Source organism: Brassica rapa, chromosome A04, assembly GCF_000309985.2.
Source record: "Brassica rapa cultivar Chiifu-401-42 chromosome A04, CAAS_Brap_v3.01, whole genome shotgun sequence".
Classification (NCBI taxonomy): Eukaryota; Viridiplantae; Streptophyta; class Magnoliopsida; order Brassicales; family Brassicaceae; genus Brassica; species Brassica rapa.
The window spans coordinates 5,853,026-5,873,548 of NC_024798.2; the positions used below are offsets into that span (position 1 = coordinate 5,853,026).

General features: G+C 33.0%; 4 protein-coding genes across 6 annotated transcripts; 2 read left to right on the plus strand and 2 right to left on the minus strand.

Annotated features, from left to right (window-relative positions):
• The first annotated feature begins 868 nt into the window (after nucleotides 1–868).
• On the plus strand, nucleotides 869–3,988 carry LOC103863595 (probable magnesium transporter NIPA2). 3 transcript variants are annotated; one of them, XM_009141343.3, is made up of 9 exons: nucleotides 869–1,031; nucleotides 1,625–1,850; nucleotides 1,935–1,991; nucleotides 2,462–2,552; nucleotides 2,647–2,807; nucleotides 2,887–3,014; nucleotides 3,091–3,228; nucleotides 3,301–3,393; nucleotides 3,476–3,981. In XM_009141343.3, the coding sequence occupies exons 2-9, from the start codon at nucleotides 1,721–1,723 to the stop codon at nucleotides 3,674–3,676; spliced, it is 999 nt and encodes a 332-aa protein (XP_009139591.1). In that variant the 5' UTR covers nucleotides 869–1,031; nucleotides 1,625–1,720; the 3' UTR covers nucleotides 3,677–3,981. The 3 variants fall into 3 exon arrangements, with proteins under 3 accessions (XP_009139591.1, XP_009139595.1, XP_009139592.1); XM_009141347.3 differs by lacking the exon at nucleotides 869–1,031 and adding an exon at nucleotides 1,114–1,197 and having other exon boundaries at nucleotides 3,476–3,988; XM_009141344.3 differs by lacking the exon at nucleotides 869–1,031 and adding an exon at nucleotides 1,209–1,513 and having other exon boundaries at nucleotides 3,476–3,988.
• A 4,632-nt stretch (nucleotides 3,989–8,620) lies between these two features.
• LOC117133320 (B3 domain-containing protein REM2-like) lies at nucleotides 8,621–9,399 on the minus strand. Its single transcript, XM_033289301.1, has 4 exons — nucleotides 9,288–9,399; nucleotides 9,154–9,206; nucleotides 8,748–9,042; nucleotides 8,621–8,652 (listed from the first exon to the last, which is right to left on the minus strand). Exons 1-4 carry the CDS (start codon nucleotides 9,397–9,399, stop codon nucleotides 8,621–8,623), a joined length of 492 nt encoding a protein of 163 aa, XP_033145192.1.
• Nucleotides 9,400–11,664: 2,265 nt separating this feature from the next.
• On the plus strand, nucleotides 11,665–14,607 carry LOC103863597 (auxin-responsive protein SAUR15). The gene has a single exon (XM_033290764.1). The coding sequence runs from the start codon at nucleotides 12,078–12,080 to the stop codon at nucleotides 12,351–12,353; it is 276 nt and encodes a 91-aa protein (XP_033146655.1). The 5' UTR covers nucleotides 11,665–12,077; the 3' UTR covers nucleotides 12,354–14,607.
• Nucleotides 14,608–15,508: 901 nt separating this feature from the next.
• Nucleotides 15,509–16,400, minus strand: LOC103863680 (glutathione S-transferase T3-like). The gene is made up of 2 exons (XM_009141433.1): nucleotides 15,951–16,400; nucleotides 15,509–15,811 (listed from the first exon to the last, which is right to left on the minus strand). The coding sequence occupies exons 1-2, from the start codon at nucleotides 16,398–16,400 to the stop codon at nucleotides 15,509–15,511; spliced, it is 753 nt and encodes a 250-aa protein (XP_009139681.1).
• Between the last annotated feature and the right edge of the window lie 4,123 nt (nucleotides 16,401–20,523).

Here is a 20,523-nt window from a genome sequence, read left to right on the forward strand (position 1 = left end):
CTATGGAAGGATCTAGCAGTCTTAGCTAAAAAAATCTGAAATCTGATTGCGCACTCGTGGAACATGAATGATGTTGAAATTCGGGAAGCATATCTATAACGTCTCTATCCTCTCCAATTCTGTTGCAAAGCTTGACCAAACCTGAGGTTTCTTTATTATTGCGATCAGCTCATTACAGTCTGTCCTGAAGCTCTGGCATGTTGAATGTTGAAGCATATTCTCCATCGTCCATCGCAGTGCTTCTACTTTTGAATGCAATGCTGATTCACGTCGAGCGAAATTTCTTGTCCCTATAAGTTGAATGTTCTCACCACTGTCCATCCAGACCCATCTGTATCCACTAAAATGAGCAATGGATGTCCAAAATCCATCTATCAAGCAAATATTACCCAAGTTTATGACTTACGGTTCTTTAGTATTGTTATCTTGTATTACTGGTTGTACCACTTCGTTAGCATCAAATTAGACTTGGCATTCACTTTCTGGATGTCGAACTAGCTCCAAAGCATCTATCTTGTGGCTCGTGGGTTGGAGATAATGTTAATATAAGCATCATTTGCCTGATGATATCTATTGATATATCAATAGCCTCCATTTTTTTTTGGGATTAATATTTTAGTGTCGTAAGAATTTGCTATGCAAAGATTTTATGGAAACACACAATTTTATAAATGTTGTGGAAAATTCTGTTTGTCGGAATTGGTGTTTTTTTCTTTTCTTTCTTGAGTGTAATCAGAGTAAACAAAAGTTCTGAATCAAAAAGACTAATACAGTTGAACAGAAGGACCTAAATGTAAAAGGTTGTAAGTAACTCTTATGTGTTATATAGTTGTTGTAATATAACGAGTGTTGTTTGGTTTGTTTCACATGCTCCCATAATTTTAGTTACCTTTTAGTATCTCAATCTGTCTCTCGTCAGATTCACCTCCACAAAAAAAAAACCCTAAATTTCACAAGTCATTTCAAAAGGAAAATCACAATTACGTGTGAGAATTGAGATTTTTGTGTGTTGGTGTAGGAAAATGAAAAAGGTGAGATGCGAAATCGAATATTCTATATTGCTACTTTGATATTTTTTGTTCCTCCCTAATGGTTAAAATCGCGTGTAAAAGTTTTGATTTAAGTCCTATTCTTGCCTCCGTTACTGAGAATATTTTTTTTTTAAATCGGAGGACAAGTAAATGTTAGTTTGATGTGGTGAGCAAATGTAACGTATAAAAAGCTAGTTTTTTTCTCCCATTCGTGTAGATTCATGAACAATCCGTGAACAGATCCTTAGATTTTCTGTTTCATAAGGCATCTTTTGATTTTTTTTTTTTTTTAGATTTGTCTCCTGCCTTGCTTCCATTTCTACGTTTTTTGTAATTATTCTATTTGTTGCCATTTGTCTGGTTATCAATTTTTTTCTGAAAATTTTATATTTTTCTTTATCAGAATATATAGTTTCATAAGATTTTCTCCTTTTTAGAACCTACTGTTCTATGATTGGTCAAGGCAATTGCTAAATATTTCTGTAATCGTTTCGGAATATATATATATGAGTCTTGTGTTGATTCTTGATTATAAACATAGATTGCTTGAGTGGGACTACTCTCTTCTGATTCTTCTGTGTTTTTGTGTGTAGAGACAGTAAAGCTATCTGGGAGTGGAGCCTTCATCACTAAGAAACCTGAACTCATCTGAAATTTGTTTAAAAGCAAACTATAAAACATCATAAAAGATGGAGGAGATGTCACCTGATAATATACACGGGCTCATTTTAGCTGTGTCTTCCAGTATATTCATCGGTTCTAGCTTCATCATCAAGAAAAAAGGTCTCAAGAAGGCTGGTGTCAGCGGACCCAGAGCAGGTTCTGACTTATATACTCTTTCTCTTCAAAATTTACTCTTTATTTTGTGTAACTGATCTTTCTTCTTCTTCTTCTTGATCACAGGTGAAGGAGGGTATGGGTACTTATGTGAACCTTGGTGGTGGGCTGGGATGATAACTAGTAAGTTCTGATCAAAAATATCTAGCTAGACATGTTTATGAGTTTGATCAGAAGCAAATATGAGATTAACCTGTTGTGATCAGGAGGGTATGTATACTTTCATAAACCTTGGCGTTTGGGAAATCATCATACAAGGGTTTAGCCTGTTATCTAGAGATGTTTGAATGTTAATAGCTTTGACATAATTATTGATGCTGATCAAAGTTAAATATTGTGTGTGCTTGAGAATGTCTTTTATCTGATGATTAGTTAACATTTCTGGTTTCTGTTTATAACCATCTGAAAGTTTTGGTTGTATACTAAAACATCATGATTCCGTAAGACAGAACTTATGATAGCTTGGATGAGTAACATCATTAGATTGATCTGAACCACACATTTTGTAATAATCTGGTTCATTGTAAGCCGTTTCTCCTGGAATAAGGAGATAAGCATAGAGTAATATATGATTGTAACGATCTTAATTACAGTGATTGTTGGGGAGATAGCAAACTTTGCAGCTTATGCATTTGCACCTGCTATTCTAGTGACACCTTTGGGAGCGTTAAGTATTATTTTCAGGTATCTCTGTCCACTATTCTTAAGCTCTCTCTCTCCCGTTGTATTTTTTCTTAAAACAACATAGCATACTGAAAACAGAAACCGTGTTATGCAGTTCAGTGCTTGCACATTTTATTTTGCAAGAGAAGTTGCATATGTTTGGTATACTTGGCTGCGTCCTCTGTGTTGTTGGATCCACAACGATTGTCCTACATGCACCCCACGAGCAGGACATTGAATCAGTCAAGCAAGTATGGTACCTTGCTACCGAACCAGGTATACAAAAAAGTTGTCAAACAGCATAGATTCTCGAATTAGACTGAAACATCTTATATTGTTTGAATGTCTTGACCAGGCTTCCTTGCATACTCTGCTGTGGTGATAGTTGTGGTACTTGCTCTGATCTTCTACTACGAGCCGCGTTATGGGAAGACGCATATGATAGTATACGTTGGGATTTGCTCATTAATGGGTTCGCTTACTGTAAGTTTCTATCTATTTCTTAAGCCATCTCGTAGTTTTTTTTTTAATGTAAATGTCTCTCTGTTTCTCTTGTTAGGTGATGAGTGTTAAAGCTGTGGCCATCGCCATAAAGCTGACGTTTTCCGGGATGAACCAGTTCAAGTACTTCCACGCATGGATCTTCATCATAGTAGTGACCATATGTTGCCTTTTGCAAATCAACTACTTGAACAAGGTAACAACAACAACAAGATCCAACATTTTTCCCAAAAAAAAAAAACACTTAAGTTTGTTTTCATCTTTGCAGGCTCTGGATAATTTCAACACCGCAGTCATATCTCCAGTGTACTATGTTATGTTTACAACATTCACCATCTTAGCTAGTATGATCATGTTCAAGGTAAAGATGCTGAACTGATCATATACTAAAAGGCTATTATTTTGTATATAAGGACATCATCATCATCTGTTTATGATTACAGGACTGGGCTTCTCAGAGCGGATTGCAAATTGCCACCGAGCTATGTGGCTTTGTGACCATTTTATCAGGAACATTTCTTCTCCACAAGACAAAAGACATGGGAAACAGTGCCAGCATACGTGGCGCCACGTCCCAGTCTCCTAGAGAGACTCCTGTGTTTATCAACTCAGGTTCCACTCGCAGTTCAAATTCCAATCTTTAGCCTTTTGATTCTACAATCCTACGGCTAAGATGGTAGATCATCTGATGCCTTTGAACGAGGCAACATAAGTAACAAAAGGCCTCAAAGAGAGCTTTTTTGAAAGAAAAAAAAAAAGAAAAAACAGAGCAAATGGGTTTGAAAGGTATACTCTGTTTTTGAGGAGGGGAAGGTTTAGAGAAAAAATTGTTAGGGACAATATTTGATTAATTGCTTAACGTTCTTTTTATCTAAATTTGTTTCTCATATGAGATATATGAAGTTTTTCAACACAGAATTCTTAACAGTTTCATTTTTTCCTTGTCATACTCTTCATTGTTGGCATAAGAATAATCAAAAACTGCTTTTGTAACCAAACGAATTTTTTGCAACCAAGAAATTTCGAGCCTAGACCAAAGCAGTTTAATTTGTACGAGAGAAGCCATGATTTAAATCTATTGTCCCAGTAGATTTACTCAACAATAGAAGTCAAACCAACACTATGTCTTTAAGCCTTCAGCTGCAACGGCTAGCTTCTGGGAAAACGATAGAAAGCATACGGATTTTTGCCCCTTCCACTATTCAGCTGAACAACCGTTTTGATGCTCTTATGGACACGGGCTACTGAATTGTCACTGACAGCTATAACACCTTTAAGATAGATTGTTCAAGATCTCTTCTCTTATGCTATATAAACAAATGTGATAGTAATAATGTTTGGTAAGTTGAATAGACATAACGTTTCAACATAACGTTTTCTCTAGCTACATCTTTGTTATTCAAGTTGATTTGATTTATCTTTCATGGTATCAGTTAGGGCTGTTCAATATGGTAAAACCGAACCGTACCGAACCGAACCGAAATAGACAATATGGTTTGGTTTTGGTATATACTATATAAACCGAATAGATATAATTTTATAAAAAACCGTAGGATTTGGATATGGTTTGGTATATAACCGATTAAACCGAATAAACCGAACAAAACTGATTAAAAGTAGAACATGTAAATATGTATATATTTTATAACAATACCTGAAAATTTATTTGTTATATAAGTTAAATTTGTGTTAATAACTATTACAATAATGTTATAGTAATAAAGAACCTTATATAATTTGTAAAACACATGAACTATAATTAAATAACAATACATCGCAATTCAGACATTTTATTTTCTAAGTTTTTTTTTTTATCTTTTTGCTTTATTTTAGTATTCACTAAATTAATATGAAGATGATAAATTTGATGGAAAATAATTAATGGAAAATTTTCACAACTTTTTTCTTATCTATAAACAAACAGAGCATGACTTTAATGAAAACTAAATATGGAAGTGTGGAAAAAAATTTCTTTCATGTTTCTGTTTTGTTTCATATTTTTATTTTTAAAATTTCAGGCTCTGATTTTAGTTATAGATTTGATGATTTTATTTGATGGTAGAAGCATTTTTACGTTTTTATTCATTTATTTGAACAAGTAATATATTTTAAATAAATGATTGTGTTGACAATATGACTCTAAAATTCATTTTATATGATCTCAAACTAAATAATTATGTTTTTTGGTATAAAATCGAATAAACCGAAAACCGACGGTATATAAACCGAACCGAACCAAAGTAAATATGGATTTAAAATGGTAGTTATATTTTACTAATCGAAATACCAAAAACCGAAAAAAAAACCGAACCTAAACCGAACCGATATCCGGATTGAACACCCCTAGTCAGTCAGAACCATGGAAAGGAATCATGATCTGCTACTTTGCTGTGCGCTTTTGATTAATAAAATTGTCACTTGGATATGTTATATATGTTCCCAGAAATCTTGGTCTTAAAGCAAGATAAGTTAGTTGGGATATAATGTGATAATCTCTTAGTTCATTAAATCTAGTTCTCTATAAGAGCTATAAGCATTTTTAGACTCACTATCATTATGCCAAAGAAAAAGTGTCTCTCTCTGAATGCTGATCATTCATCATGCATGTTCCTTCAGAGTTTCAGCTAGCCGACATCTTGAAAAAGTCTATGGCTCAACAGATACAAACTTGACGTTGATTTCTATGCACTCCGAATTTACAGGGAAACGTAGGAGACAAGCCAATATTAAAATCTATTACCCCCAATTGGATTTAAGAATATGAAGAAAAAAGCCATTGGGCCTCACACAGCAACAGAAACCCAACCAACACTTTGTCTCTAGGCCTTCAGCTGCAATGGCCACCATGACTGAAAGTACGCTTTGCAGCAGCTTCAGGAAAACGACAAGAAAAACTAACATATGCTGCACCTCCGACAATCCAGCTGAACAACTGTTTTGATGCTCTCATGGATAAGGACTACTGAGCTGTCACTAACAGCTTTGACACCTCTAGTATTGTTCTATATCTCTTCTCTTATGCTATATAAACAAGCATTACGTAATGATGTTCGGTAAGTTAAAAAGACATAATGTTTTCTCAGACTACATCTTTGTTATTCAAGTTTTTTTTCTTTCAAGTACATTGCTTTATCTTTCATATTTTAGTTTCCCTCTGTCTCTGGTGCTTGAACTTGAAACCTTGCCGACTCTTTCATTTTGGGTGGCTATGATAAACCGCAGTCCAACTATTACAGCAGGGGCAGGTCTTGAAACAAGAACAATATCCACAACCATGTACATCTTTCTCTCTAGCTTTCATGGATGATGTGACTCTTTCGAAAGCTCAAAAAGAAAATTGGTGAGAACACTTATGAAGAAAAGGATAAAACCCAAATATCCATAGTGAGTTGAGAGATTAGTTTAGTGAGTTGTAGTCTACAACTTGGAGATAAAATGCACATGGCATTGCTTTATGAAGAAGTTTTTAATGCCATTTTCCGAACAATAGACCGGACAAAAGACCTAATAAAAGGCAACTTTTCTGTTCTGGTGGTGATCATCATCTTCCGTAGTGGAGATGTGACTGAAGAGAAGCAGACAAGTGAAGATGGGACATGAGAGTTGGGTCGATTTAATTAATTAATAATGTGAAAACAAAATTGACTTCACTTTCCCTAACTAAACAAACTTCCACGACTCTTCTCTACCTTTTTGCCATGTGGTCTTCTTCTTTCACTCTTTTGGAGTTATCAGTAATTCATGATACTCGCCTAAGTACATCTTTATATCTTCTTTTGACCTCTCCACAAAAAAATCAAAAGGGTCTCGAGATGAGACGGGTGCCCATAACAAGTAGTACCCCGTACGTACTTTGGCCCGACCAGTTTCGTGAAAAGGAAAAATCATTATTTATATCTGTCTCTTGGATAGATATTTCGAGATTTTTTTTTCTTTTGGATTCTAAGATATTTCTAATGAGATATTAACGTGTATTACAAGTGTTTTAAGTTGGATATTATGGGAGATGAACAAACGGGTACAAGAAACTGACATTATACGTACTTAACGCGTTTCAGTGACTTGGTCTCCGGAACGGTAAAAAAATGCTCGTGAATAGTGTTTGCCCTAGTGTGTTACTTAGCTCTAGGCAAAAAAACCGAAACAGAACCGAAATATTCGAAACCGAAACCGGACTGAGAATGGGTATCCGAATATCCGAAAACAAGTTTCGGTTTCTTTTCATCAACCCCACGCAAATCCAGGTAGGACAAGAAGAGAGTGAGAACTTTGTTACCACTAGACCATATTATATTTTATATACTCTTTTATATTATAAATATATATATAGTATTTCTATATTAAAACCCAGTAAATATTTATAAATTAATACCTTAGTGACTCGAACTCTGGCTAGATTGACCAATATATAAATGTTTAACTACTAGATTAACATCGTAACTAATATATTTTGTATATATATATATATATTTGATTCATATATTAAACAGGTAACCGACCCGAAACCAAACCGAAATCTTATAAGTATTTATTGGGTATAAGAATGATCTACCCGAAATCGAACCGAATAGCCGAATGGTCAGGGCTAGTGTTACTCGTGTCATCATTCAGATTCAGTCGATCTACTCAAGTCGACATAGCCAATGTAAAGATAAAAATTATATGTATATGTTAAGATGCATAGCCACGTTACAACAAATTCTATTACTTGCTATTAATGTTTTTAGTTTAGTTAATGTGCACCATTCATCCGTTAAGTCGACGTAGCCAATGTAGCCATTGACCACATGCACGTAGCCATGTAGGACACATACTACTTATCCACACCCCAACATTAATTAAGCTTTAGCTTTCTAGTGTCCAAATGCTTAAGAGCAACTCCAATGGTGTTACCCATCATTGGAATTTTTAGCTATATTATAATGTATTTTTTTTAATAGTTAAGGACTTTTATCATAATTATAGATCTAATGGTGTTATCCAATATGGAGTCCTTAGTGTTTTTCTTTTAATCTTAGAAATTTAAAATTTTAAACAAGAAATTAAAAAAATTTCATTTATTAGAAAAGAAAATGTAAACATACAAATATTTTGAATCAAATCAAATAAGTGTTTTATATTTTTTTTTAAACTAAAAGCTAAAATTAGTGTTTTTTTTACACTATAACTTTAAATTATGTTTTAATTTTTATCTATAAGTAAAAGTTTTGTATATAATTTCTCATTTTGTAAATAAATTATGTTTCTTACTTGTACAACTTTTGTTATCTTCTTAGCTTGATTTTGTTATGTTCTTACTTGTACAAGTTATCTTCTTACTTGTATAACATAAAAGAGAAGAGAATGAAGAGAAGAAAGATTGTTGTTAGCTAAATAGATTTAAAATTACAAGAGTAGAGTAAAAAGATTTAAACTTATAAGTACTTGAGTCTAAACTGAAATGAGTAGAGAGTAGAGGAACACAAGAACTTGAGTCTAAACTGAAATGATCATACTAGTACATTGTAGCAAGGAAAACAAGAGGATATAAGCTCTAAACAAGTCCGAGATACATAGCTAAAGAGACGCAAGACTACTTGACCATTCTCCTAATTCACCCGTGAGCTTGAAGCAATGTCACCTACAGAACAAAACCAAACAAGCAAGTTAAACCATAAGCAAAGAAAGAACAAGCAAGTTAAAGACGTCTCAAGCAAGGCAATGGAGAAGACTCACCACGCTTTCTGCTCAAGTGTTTGCTGAGTAGTTCAGAACACTCTTTACTTTCCGGACATACACACAACAATGGAGTAGTTTTCCCATCTCCAACCAGATTGAACACAAATAAGTCTCCTATGCCGCATCTGTTATCACGACATAACTTTCCCCAGCCTCGTGTGATGTAATACATGCCGCCTGATTCGCTAAATCGCAAACTCGCAGTCCATGAATTTCCCTCTTTGTTCACTAGTATCATCTCTTGGCATTGTTTGTTCAAAGCAGTAGAACTCGTAGCTCGCTTAAGAAGATACTGCAAACACAGAATATGGTTTAGGCGTATGAAAATTGACTAACTAAATATGGTTTATACGTATGAAAATTGATTCACAAGTTTGTCTGCTTTTAAATTTGAAGCAGTGACCTCAGCCAAAAAACAGTAGTCGAATGAGAACGAAGACATTGCCCCTGTTCCTCCTGAAATAAAAGAAAAAATTTCTACGTCAAAACATCTCACAACAGGTAGGACCAAAACGATGAACTTTGATTGAAACTTACTAATCTCATTGTCATCAGCATCACCCGCGTCAGCTTCTTCCTTGATGATGTGAGGATGTGTATACTGAAGCTCACAACAGCTAGGACCAAAAGGAGTGACATGAAACACCATGTCTCCTTCTAGTTTGAAGATGACAAGGTCACCGATTTGAGGTCATGTGCTGTGGTGAAATGTTTCCAACCTGCGGTGAGTGTCCTGCCTTCTTGTATCACTTTCCAAGTTTGATCTGAAGCGTCTGATCTTAGTTTCCATGTTTTCTGGTTCGTCTTCCCTTCTATGTGCTTTGAGAAGAAGGCAAGTGGTATTGTCTGCAAGAAAAGGCGAAGTTAATCAAACAACAAATAAATCTAATCAAGAAACGAATGTAAACAAATAGAGAGAGTGAGGTTCTTACGACGCCACTGTGGAAACCAGGAAGCAGAGGCTTAAAGAAATGAGGTTCATGTGGAATCGCCATCTGCAAACAAGAAACAAATGTAAATAATATCAACAATGAGTTTCCAAGCAGACGAAAACCCCAATTCCATTTTGAACCCAAAATCTATTTGATCCCCACAATCGAAACCATAAATCGATTATGAACTCACACCAGAACCTCTCTAATCCAGTCGCGTTTCTTATTAAAAAAAAACATAATTTTGATATCACGAACCAAAACCATAAATCGATTGTGAAGTCACACGAGAACCTCTCTAATCCAGTCGATAACAACAAAGAACCGATGTGAAAATGCAAAAAAAAAATCAAACCAATACGAAAACCCTAAATCGAAAAAATCCTCAATCCGATTTCAAACCCTAGATTTTATAAAACACCTCAATCGAATCCTAAAACGTGATGAAATCAACATGCATAAACTCGAGAATGAAAAAAGAAAATAGATTAAGATCGAATTTTACCTTCACGGGTCGGGATCGCAATTCGCCTCTCTGTCGTCTCTCTATCGCCTCTCCTTCTGCTCTGTTTTTTTTTTCAGGTTCGAGATAAAATAAAAACGGATCGCGTGTTTTCGAACTCGCCTAACGAGAGTTAACACAAAAAATGGACCAATCGATATGTGCCAGCACGATAAGGACTTCGATTTTTAATCCTTAATTAAAGATCATCCTTAACTTTTCCCTCCTCTTTTAATCTATCTTATTAAAACTCAAGTACAAAATTGGAGTGTTTGGAGACTTGAATAGGACTTTTAAAAATTTGGAGTGTTTGGTAACATGGATTGCAGTCTTTTAAAAAAAAATATTTTTGTTTGAAAACAAGGATAGTAGTATTAAGAAAAAAAAGTAATGGACTTATGTTTTTTTAAAAAATTGAAAGTTATCTAGGCCACTTTTAAAATATACCAAAATGGGTCATTCTAATTCCCTAAAAAAAAATTTTCTAAACTAACCATAAAACAAAATTTAAACTTTATATACATATTTCAAATCAAAATAATAATTCAAATTTGATTTATATCAAAAATTGATTCAAAAATATACATATATTCAAAAATGGATTTTTACTAAACTATTTTTCAATAACCATTATAAAAAAATATTGTCAATATATATAAGAAAAATATAATACAAAGCCCAATTTGAAATACCAACTCAAATTATGGTTTTCATATTTCATATTAAGTTTTAAAAATATAATATATGTAATTATTTATATGATGGTATGTATAAAATACTATTAATTATATGATTACTTATATGATGGTACATATAAAATACGATTAATTATATGATGATAAAATACGATATATAATAATGACTAGGGATGGGCTTTTGGATACCCATACGGGTTTAGTTCTGATCGGTTTGTATTTTGAGTTTTCGGGGTCAAAGATTTCAGCCTTATTAAAATGTTTCTAAATTTTTGTTTGAGTTCGATTTGGATCTTTGCGGGTTTGGTTTGGGTTTGGATAACTAATTTAAATTATTTTTAAAGTCTTAAATCATTATATATTTTAAATTTCTCAAAATGTATAAATAAAATAATATATTACGTATAAATTTGAATAACATATGTCATAATACTTAAGCTTAACATATCAATTGGCTTGATTTAAAATTTTGGATACGAAATCAATAATTATTTTAAGTATTTTTGGAGATTTGAGTATACTTTAACTATTTCAGATATTTACTTTTGACTATCTATATATATTTTCAAGTATTTAAACCAATTTAAAAGTATCATTTTTGATGTTTTATATACGTTAAATCTAAAAATAATTAATATATATAAGTATATAAATCTATTTTTAGATAAATTCGGATACCCAAATACTTCGGTTCGGATCAGATTCGGTTCTCTAAATAACAAAATTTTGAATAATTAGAATATTTAATCAATTTATGTTTGAGTTTGGTACTATATCTTTGGATCGGTATCGGTTATGTTCCTCGGATTCATTTTTCCAAATCCTAATAATTACATGAAAAACAAATATCAACATATTTTTCAAAATATACACCCGCGCGCCTGCGCGGGTCAAAATCTAGTATTTCTTTAATCAAAAAGCATTAAGGATTTTTTTTAAGGATTGCTTGAGTATTACCGTTGTACATGCTCTAACTAATATGTTTGCCAAAACACTGTCCTTGTAGGTCACACACACTACTCATGAAATACAAGTTGTTATTATTAAAAACTTTCTAACTTAGCCAATATATATAGACCCACATTTCCCTCTAGCTCACAAACCAAACTCAAACCTTCTCTCATCAAACAAGATCAAGTTAACTTTACCTAAGTCATTAATTCAGAGTTTTTTTCTTTGTTTCTAGCTAATACTAGATATGGCATTCTTGAGGAGTCTTTTTGATACTAAGCAAATAATTCGTCAGTCTCTTACTACTGAATCATCAACACCTAAAGGTTTCTTAGCTGTCTACGTTGGAAAAAATCTGAAGAAGAAGAGATTTTTTGTTCCGGTTTACTACCTGAGCAAACCATCTTTCCAAGCTTTGCTGAGGAAAGCAGAAGAAGAGTTTGGCTTTGATCATCCAACCGGTGGTTTAAGCTTGCCATGCGATGAAGCTTTCTTCTTCACTCTTACTTCTCAGATTCGTTAGGCCTACACAATAATCAAGCGGTTTAGGAGGAATACACATTGTAAATAAACTACACTTTAATATTTTGAAGTTGTGGATATATGTACCTATACTGAAATAAGAAGAAGAATTCAGCATAGTTAAAAATAAAGGTCAATGAGAGTATTGTGCTTTCGATGTCCATACTTTATTAACTCCATGTTTTAGATGCAGTGAAATTATACACACGCGTTTTGTATAAGCCATATTATGCAATAAGATTCTGGGTTCTCTCTTATTTTCATGAAGGGGAGAACGTTAAAGACAACATAAGCTTCTGAGAAATTCCAAGTTTAATTCGAAAACTGTAACTTTTAAAGTATAACTATTTTACCCTTTTTAACAACCTATCATTTTTTGTCCCGAAAAAATTTATCTTTTAATCATAAAAGATAATCTATATGCGGCACTCTCATGAAAGTTCTTTTTTTTCTAAGATAATTCTTTGGGTCGAACCGACTCGACCTATTTGATCCTACGGTTTGTACACTCAGAGCAGCTTCAACGATGTGAGACCATGAGAGTTTTTTTTTTTTTTTGGTCAACCTTCTAAAAAAAGTATTAAATATTAATTATTTGGTTATGTTTTTTTTTTTTAAATCAGTAGAAACAATATTTTCCCTCATGTGTTGATATCTTCTATATCTAGACATGTTCTAAAAGCTCTACAACAAGAACTTTTGGTAATGTCTTTCCTGATTTTGTTATTATTTTCTCTTAAATGTTGAGAACCTTTTCTAGAAACTGCGGTTGGAAATACTTTTAGAACATGATTAACTCTAAAACTCCTAATGAGATTCTTAATGACTTTTTTAGTAATAAATGTAACTTAAGAATTTTTGTTAAGAAACTCCCATTATAAGTGGTTCAATAAGAGTTTCTTAATTAATAGTTCTTAAAAAAATATTAAACATTTTTTAAAGATAAAATTGATTTATTAAATAAAACATATTAAAAGATAACATTTAAAACATAAATTTGAAGAAAAAAAACATAGAAACAAAGATTAGTACAATAATCGAGAATAATTTGAAAAAAAAACATTTGAGCTCAGTAATTGTCTCCATCACCTCCAATTACGCCATATATGTTTAATAAAGTCATCTTTCAGTTGTTGATGCATTTGTCTATCACGAATTCTAGTTCGAACACCCATCATATTGGCGATATTTGTAGGGATGTATGTAGAATACGTGAGATCCACATGTGAACTTGCGGTGTCTTCTCCTTGTTGGAACTCTGAAACATCAAATTGAGTGTATACATCTCTTTCGTCTTCTACTATCATATTATGAAGTATGATACATGCTCTCATAATCTTCACAATGTTGACTTTATCCCAAAAAATGCTGGATTTTTAACAATGGCAAAGCGAGCTTGCAAGACTCCAAAAGCACGCTTGACATCTTTTCGGACAGCTTCTTGATGTTGAGCAAATAAAACCGCTTTCGGACCTTGTGGTATTGGAATACATTGGATAAAAATTGATCATTTCGGATAAATTCCATTGGTGAGATAGTAAGCCAAATTAAATGATACTCTCGTCTATTGACAGAGAAGGTGACTTGCGGAGCTTGACCTTTTATTATGTCATCAAAAACTGGTGAGCGATCAAGAACATTGATATCATTTAAGGTACATGGAGGTCCAAAAAATGCATGCCATATCAATAGATCATACGAAGCAACCGCCTCTAAAACGATTGTGGGTTTTCCCGAACCACGTGAATATTGACTTTTCCAAGCGATGAGACAATTCTTCAACTCCCAATGCATACAATCGATGCTTCATATCATCCCGGAAAATCCACGATGCTCACCAATATCAAGTCGACGTTGAAGATCAACCAATGTTGGTCTTCTTAGGTATTCATCGCCGAATAAATATATTATTCCTTCGACAAAATGTTCCACACATGACCGAGTAGTAGTTGAACCGAGTCGGAGGTATTCGTCAACAACATCAACCGCAGTACCATATGCCAAGACACTAATGGTTGCTGTACACTTCTGAAATGGAGAGATACTAAGCCTTTCGAGAGCATCTTTCTTTTGTCGAAAGAATTCAACTTCATTGGAGAGTCGACCAACAATATGCATGAAAAATGGCTTGTTCATTTTAAATCGTCGTCGGAATAGATTTTCAGGATATGTTAGAGTTTCACTGAAATAATCATTCCATAAACGTACATCGCTTTCTTCACGATTTCTTTCGATATAAACTTGTTTTTTTCCTTCTTTTCCTTTGTTCTTCTTGATGGCCATAATGAATGGAAAAAAATTCGAAAGCTTGATCAAAATGTTGATCAAAAGTATCATCAAGTGATTCTTCAAATGTGTTTTGAGAAAAAGATACCATTAGAAACTGAGAAGGTGATAATGATATGAATATTTTGAGAAGGAGAGAGAAAGATAGAACATGAGAAGGTGATATACAATCTTTATATAGACTTTGAGATCACAAATTGATGAATAATACAAGACAAGACAATAATACAAGTTTGTGTTCTCTGATGCATACATGTTTGGGTAGTACGTGACCTTTCTTTACAAAATAAAGACTACAAGACAAGACTACATGACACTACACTGCATACAACAACACACTGAGATTGTCCGTGACACTACATGACACTGCATACAACGACGCACTGAGCTTGTCCGTGAGTCTTCCACTCCCGATGCTACACTTTCCAACTCTTTTTGACCTGAAAATAATGACAAGAACATGAGACCATACAGTCTTTATATCACCAACACACTGAGCTTGTCCGTGACACAATATTTACAGAGTCTATGACAGAAGCTTCATTAACTTACAAGACTGCATATCACAAGCTTCATAGCCTGACGTGCCACAAGCTCCACTCTTTCACTCAATTTTTAACCTGAAAGTTAGGAGAGGCAACAAGTCATGAGAAAGAAGATTTTTTATCATCCATAACAAAGACAAGAAACAACATATCATTAACGAAGAGGTAGTAAGACAAACATAAGCATTTATATCAAACATTAGCATAACAAGAACACGAAACAAAGACAACTAAGACAGACCTAAGCATTAAAATATGACAAACAACAACGAGAAAGACTTGAAATTAGAAAAATTAGACAACATAAACTTAAGAGCATCAAAGCTTAGGCCAACAACTCATTAATGAGCTTCTTCTTTAGAGCTTCTTCATACTCAGCTAGGGGTTCTTGTTTTGCAATTAAACTGTCAAGTAGCTTCATCTTAGAAAGTTTTTCTTTCATAGCCAAATTCTCCTTCTTGATGCTCCACATACTCCGAAACTCAGACAATGTCTTCCCCTCTGCCATCTTCTTCTTACCATGGCCCTTTGATGCCTTAACACCCGGTGGTCGGTTGCTTCCTTGATCATCCTCAGCAATGGTGGTTTCATTAGCGTGAGAGCTTGATGATTGTGCACTGTCATCACACTTCCTCCTTTTAGCGCTTCCATGGGTTTAGAGCTAGAAAGCTCACACCATTTTTGGTCATTGCGTAGCTCCTTCCAAGCATGTTCAAGATTAAATTTTTTTGTTGTTGTGGTTGTTGAAGTAGATTTCATGAGCTAACTTCTAGAACATCATTCTCATTTTGACCTGAGCTTTTCTCTCTACTTGCGGCTTCATAAGCCCCACAAAACTTGTTGACAACGTCGTTGATCTTCTGCCAGCACTGCTTACAATGACTTGCCTCTCTGTGTTCACGGTCTGAGAGCTTAGGACTTGCAGCAAAGTAAGCTGCAATCCTTTTCCAGAATGTACCACATCTTTGCTCGTTCCCTACAATAGGTTCTTTGCTTGTGTTTAACCACGAGCTGATTAGCACAACATCATCTACTGTCGTCCAAATCCTCCTTTCCCTACGCCCTGCAGGAGTCTCTTCAGTCGCTTGAAAGACAAAAACCGGGACTTGTGATGAAGATAGTGAGACATTATCTTGTGAAAAACTAAATACAGTTTCTTGTTGACTGTTAAGCAGTTCACCAAATTTGGATGTTTGTCTATATGGATTAGAATCCATCTCGGAATATGGATTAAGAATAGAGAAAGATAAGATTAATGTGTTTAGTAGATAGGAGAGAAGAATAGATGTGTTTTATATAAAAGAGAAAGAAAATAACAATGAACAAAATTGATCAATGCATTGAACACAACCAACCAGATAGAGTGGACATATATCTAACTCATTAATCACACTTAACATCGATTTCTATCTAACCATATTTGTTACCAAACACAACCATTCTCTAACATCAATTTCTATCTAACACAATCACATCCATTTATTACCAACCTCAACCATAATCTAGCACAACCCTATCAATTCATTTCAGACCGGTTTCAAAATCAAAGAGACATGTCGTACCTATATTGCAATTGTAGTCCCGGTCATGGAAGAATCTTGCCCGTCTTTCTTGCCACTCGCTTGATCCGTCCATCTTAACACACACACATAAACACATAAAAAAGAACCAAATGATTAATCATTGTGGATCATGAGACATAAATCAACACAACAAACAAATTCTTAGGTGAGAAAACTTGTGATCCAAACAACAAGGATTGGTCACTTCTTTGAGACAGAAACCAACACAACACAACAAACAATCTAAGACATGCATGAATTGAAGGATTCAAACATAAAAAAAACTTAGCTTTAGCATCGGAGTGATTCTTCGTCCATCAGAGCCGCAAAGAGAGAGAAGGAGTGATTCGTCGTCGACGCGAGCCACAGAGAGAAAGGTCGCCGTTTTTCCTTCTCGATGAGAGAAACCAAGAGCGAGCGAGAGAGAGAGAGAGAGAGAGAGAGAGAGAGAGAGAGAGAGAGAGAGAGAGAGAGAGAGAGAGAGAGAGAGAGAGAGAGAGAGAGAGAGAGAGAGAGAGAGCGATTCTTCGTTAATCAGATCGACAGAGAGAGGGAGGCGGTGTGTTCGATCGTAGACGATCAACCGAGGTGGAGGGTTGAATCGGGGAGAGATCAACCGAGGAAGATGTGGAGTGAAATCGTCAAAGTCGAGAGAGAGAAAGGAGATAAACACAACTCTTGTGTTCTTTTGACGCGTGTCTCTCAAGACCCGTTTCTTTCCTCGCTTAATTAAAAGCCGGTGCTTAGGGAAATTCATATTTTTCCTTTTTTTAAATTACAATTAAACATAAGACCCCCACTTAAGAACCAGCGTTAAACATGGTCTTAACATACTTATGAATGGGTTTTGTCTATTTCTGTCTTGGCTATATTTTCTTTTGCTTTGTTTTGTCGTCTTGTTGCAAAAAATAGTAGAGATTGATCCACACATCTGCGTGGGTATTGGTTTTTATATTTTTATGTATTGATGTTTGCTTTCATAATTAGTGTTATATATTTTAGATGGATCGATGATCATAATGTAAATAATTGTATTCAAAAGATCTAGACCGAATCAGGTAATATGGTTTACCAAACCCATTTCAGATATATTTGTTATTTAAATATTTTTAGGTTCTTATACATCATAATCGAACTCATCCAAACACGAAATGACTCAACTCAAAATCCTTACATAAATTTATAATATTCAAGTGGAGCCTAATTTCTAAACAAAACAAAAACGATACCTGAAAAGAACAGTTCGTACCTAAATAGATAGTCAATGTTCATGCCTAACTGATTTTATAAACTAATAAAAATGATTATTTCTATGTGTTTGGCTAAATTAAGTGAAATATAAAGAGTTTTTTTTTAGTAAAATAATTAATGGAGTGAGAAATTAAGTGACAATAAATATAATATATTTTTGTAATTTTGATTTAAGTTATTATTTTATTCACAAAAACATGTCTTTGAATTATGTTTTTGGCTACGAAATATTATACCGATTGAAACTAAAATTAAAAAAAAAATTAGTACAACAAACTAAACCGAACGTTTAACCATATGCAAAACCCAGTGTTTTGAAACCCGACCCGGACCCGCGGTTGAACCGGTAAACCCGGCGACCCAAAAAAAATTCGGTTTGGGTTTTGTGAAAAGCTTAATATTTAGAAACCCGCAAAAACCCACAAAACCCGAGTAGAACCCGGAACCCGATACCGGTTAAACCACTGGTTGAACCAATAAATAACTTTTACTTTTTTTTTTTAATTTTTAATTATGTTTTTAGATTATGTTTTTAGATTATGTTTTATATTCTAAATTTCTAATTAAGAAGTTATATACCGACACAAAAAGTTAGGTTTTTCTTTTTTCAGTTTTATCTTTGTAAATTTTAGATTTTAATGAAGATTTCAATATGCCACTTGAACCAAAACTAGTTGATGTGATTTGATGTTAGTTTATTTCTGCTATTGATATTTATTATAATGATTTTTTTGCTTTTGGTTTATTTTGTATTTGAAATTTAATTTATTATTCACATTAAACATTTATAAATTTTATGTTTTGATTTTTTTAGATGTCATAACTCTTACCTTGTTAGACAAAATTATAAATAGTCTAAATTTTCTTTTTGATATTTTGTATATCAAATGAAAATAAAAATATAGAAATTAAAATTAAGTATTTTCTAAATGTTATTAAACATAAAAATATACATATCCAAACTATTATTTTATGTTTATAAAAACATTTAGAAAATTTTAAACTTTAGTTTCTATATTTTTATTTACATAGCTGATATATTATTATATAATAAAATTAATTCATTTATTAACCCGCGGTTCGTCCGCGGTCGATCCAGTGACCCAGCGACCCGGTAAGTCGTCCGGTTCAGTGTCCGGGTCGGGTTTAAAAACATTTTGCCAAAACCCAATTATTTTACATTTTTGATTTTATAATTGACACAAAATTAGTTGATTAACTAATAAATAAAAATCTATATATTGTTATTATGGTAATATAATTAATGATGTGATATATTGTTAAAATAATATAATTAAAAGAGAATTGAAAAAAAAAGACACTTTTAACTTTTATTTGTCATAATAGGACTTTTGATACTATTGATCATTTTGGAGAGATTTTACCTTTCCCTAGTGGAAAAAATAATACTAAATTTTACCTTTCTCTAATATATTGTATTTAAGTTTACTAAGAATAAATAATTATGCTTAGTATCTCTTTTTAAACAATTACTAGATTTTGACCCGCGCTTTCTAAGCGCGGGATCGTTTCTTTTAAAAAATTTATTTAAATTAATAAATATTTGTCTAATCTATATTTTAATAGATTTTATATTTGTTTATAGTCAATTAATAAATTTAGTGCTGCCTATTTATAACATCGACCTAATTTAAAGCGAGAGTCTTCGGTTTGAGGAGAAAGTTGGGGGATCCTCTCTTTATTATATAAAACTAATAACTAAATACAGTTACCATGATTTACATAATATATGGTAACTAATATAAATTCAGTTACCATGTCAAACAGAATATATAGTAACTAATATAAATTCAGTTACGAAAATGGATGTTATAGAGAATATTCTTGGAATTAATTTGTTGAATCCGAAAATATATGAGTTTCCATTTATTACTAATATAAATTCAATTACCATGTCAAACATAATATATTCTATGCGTAGTCATCAAGTTAATTTAGTTAAATCGGAAAATCTTGTTTCTATATATTATCTTTTGCATTTATTGTATGTAGCAATTACGAAAATAGATGTTATAGAAATATTCTTGGAATTTATTTGTTTTGAATCCAAAAATTTGTGAGTTTCTATTTATTATGTTTTATATTTATATTTATATACCAACTTTGATAAATATCAATATTAAAACGTGTTCATTATTGGCTGTTTAAAAGGTTAATAACATTGAGAACCAATGATTTCGAAATATGCTAACCATATACTATTGAAAGAAGAATTCCATATAAGACACAAGAATTATAATGAATATCCATATATTTGGTTTGTGTTTTTTGGACAACGGGTTTTTGATGGTGTTAATAGGGTTTGAATAGAGTTAGAGTTTCAATGTAGTCTTAGCGTATAGGTTAGAACACAAACGAATATAGATAGGTTAGTAAACATAGACGAAATGGACTTAAAAACGATGGATAAATTGATAAATATTTTTTAAATGTAATATTTTCATAAATTTAATATTTTTAATAGAAAATTTACAACTTTCTTAATTGATTAATTTTTGTATGTAGA

Coding starts and splice junctions, on each gene's coding strand:
- LOC103863595 (XM_009141343.3), top strand. CDS start 1,721: ATGGAGGAGATGTCACCTGATAATATACACGGGCTCATTTTAGCTGTG. Junction 2,553..2,646: donor GCGTTAAGTATTATTTTCAG/GTATCTCTGTCC, acceptor CGTGTTATGCAG/TTCAGTGCTTGCACATTTTA. Junction 3,394..3,475: donor CTAGTATGATCATGTTCAAG/GTAAAGATGCTG, acceptor TTATGATTACAG/GACTGGGCTTCTCAGAGCGG.
- LOC117133320 (XM_033289301.1), bottom strand. CDS start 9,399: ATGGTGTTTCATGTCACTCCTTTTGGTCCTAGCTGTTGTGAGCTTCAG. Junction 9,043..9,153: donor ACTACTGTTTTTTGGCTGAG/GTCACTGCTTCA, acceptor CTGTGTTTGCAG/TATCTTCTTAAGCGAGCTAC. Junction 8,653..8,747: donor ACACTTGAGCAGAAAGCGTG/GTGAGTCTTCTC, acceptor TTTGTTCTGTAG/GTGACATTGCTTCAAGCTCA.
- LOC103863597 (XM_033290764.1), top strand. CDS start 12,078: ATGGCATTCTTGAGGAGTCTTTTTGATACTAAGCAAATAATTCGTCAG.
- LOC103863680 (XM_009141433.1), bottom strand. CDS start 16,400: ATGGATTCTAATCCATATAGACAAACATCCAAATTTGGTGAACTGCTT. Junction 15,812..15,950: donor ATGAGAATGATGTTCTAGAA/GTTAGCTCATGA, acceptor AAAAGGAGGAAG/TGTGATGACAGTGCACAATC.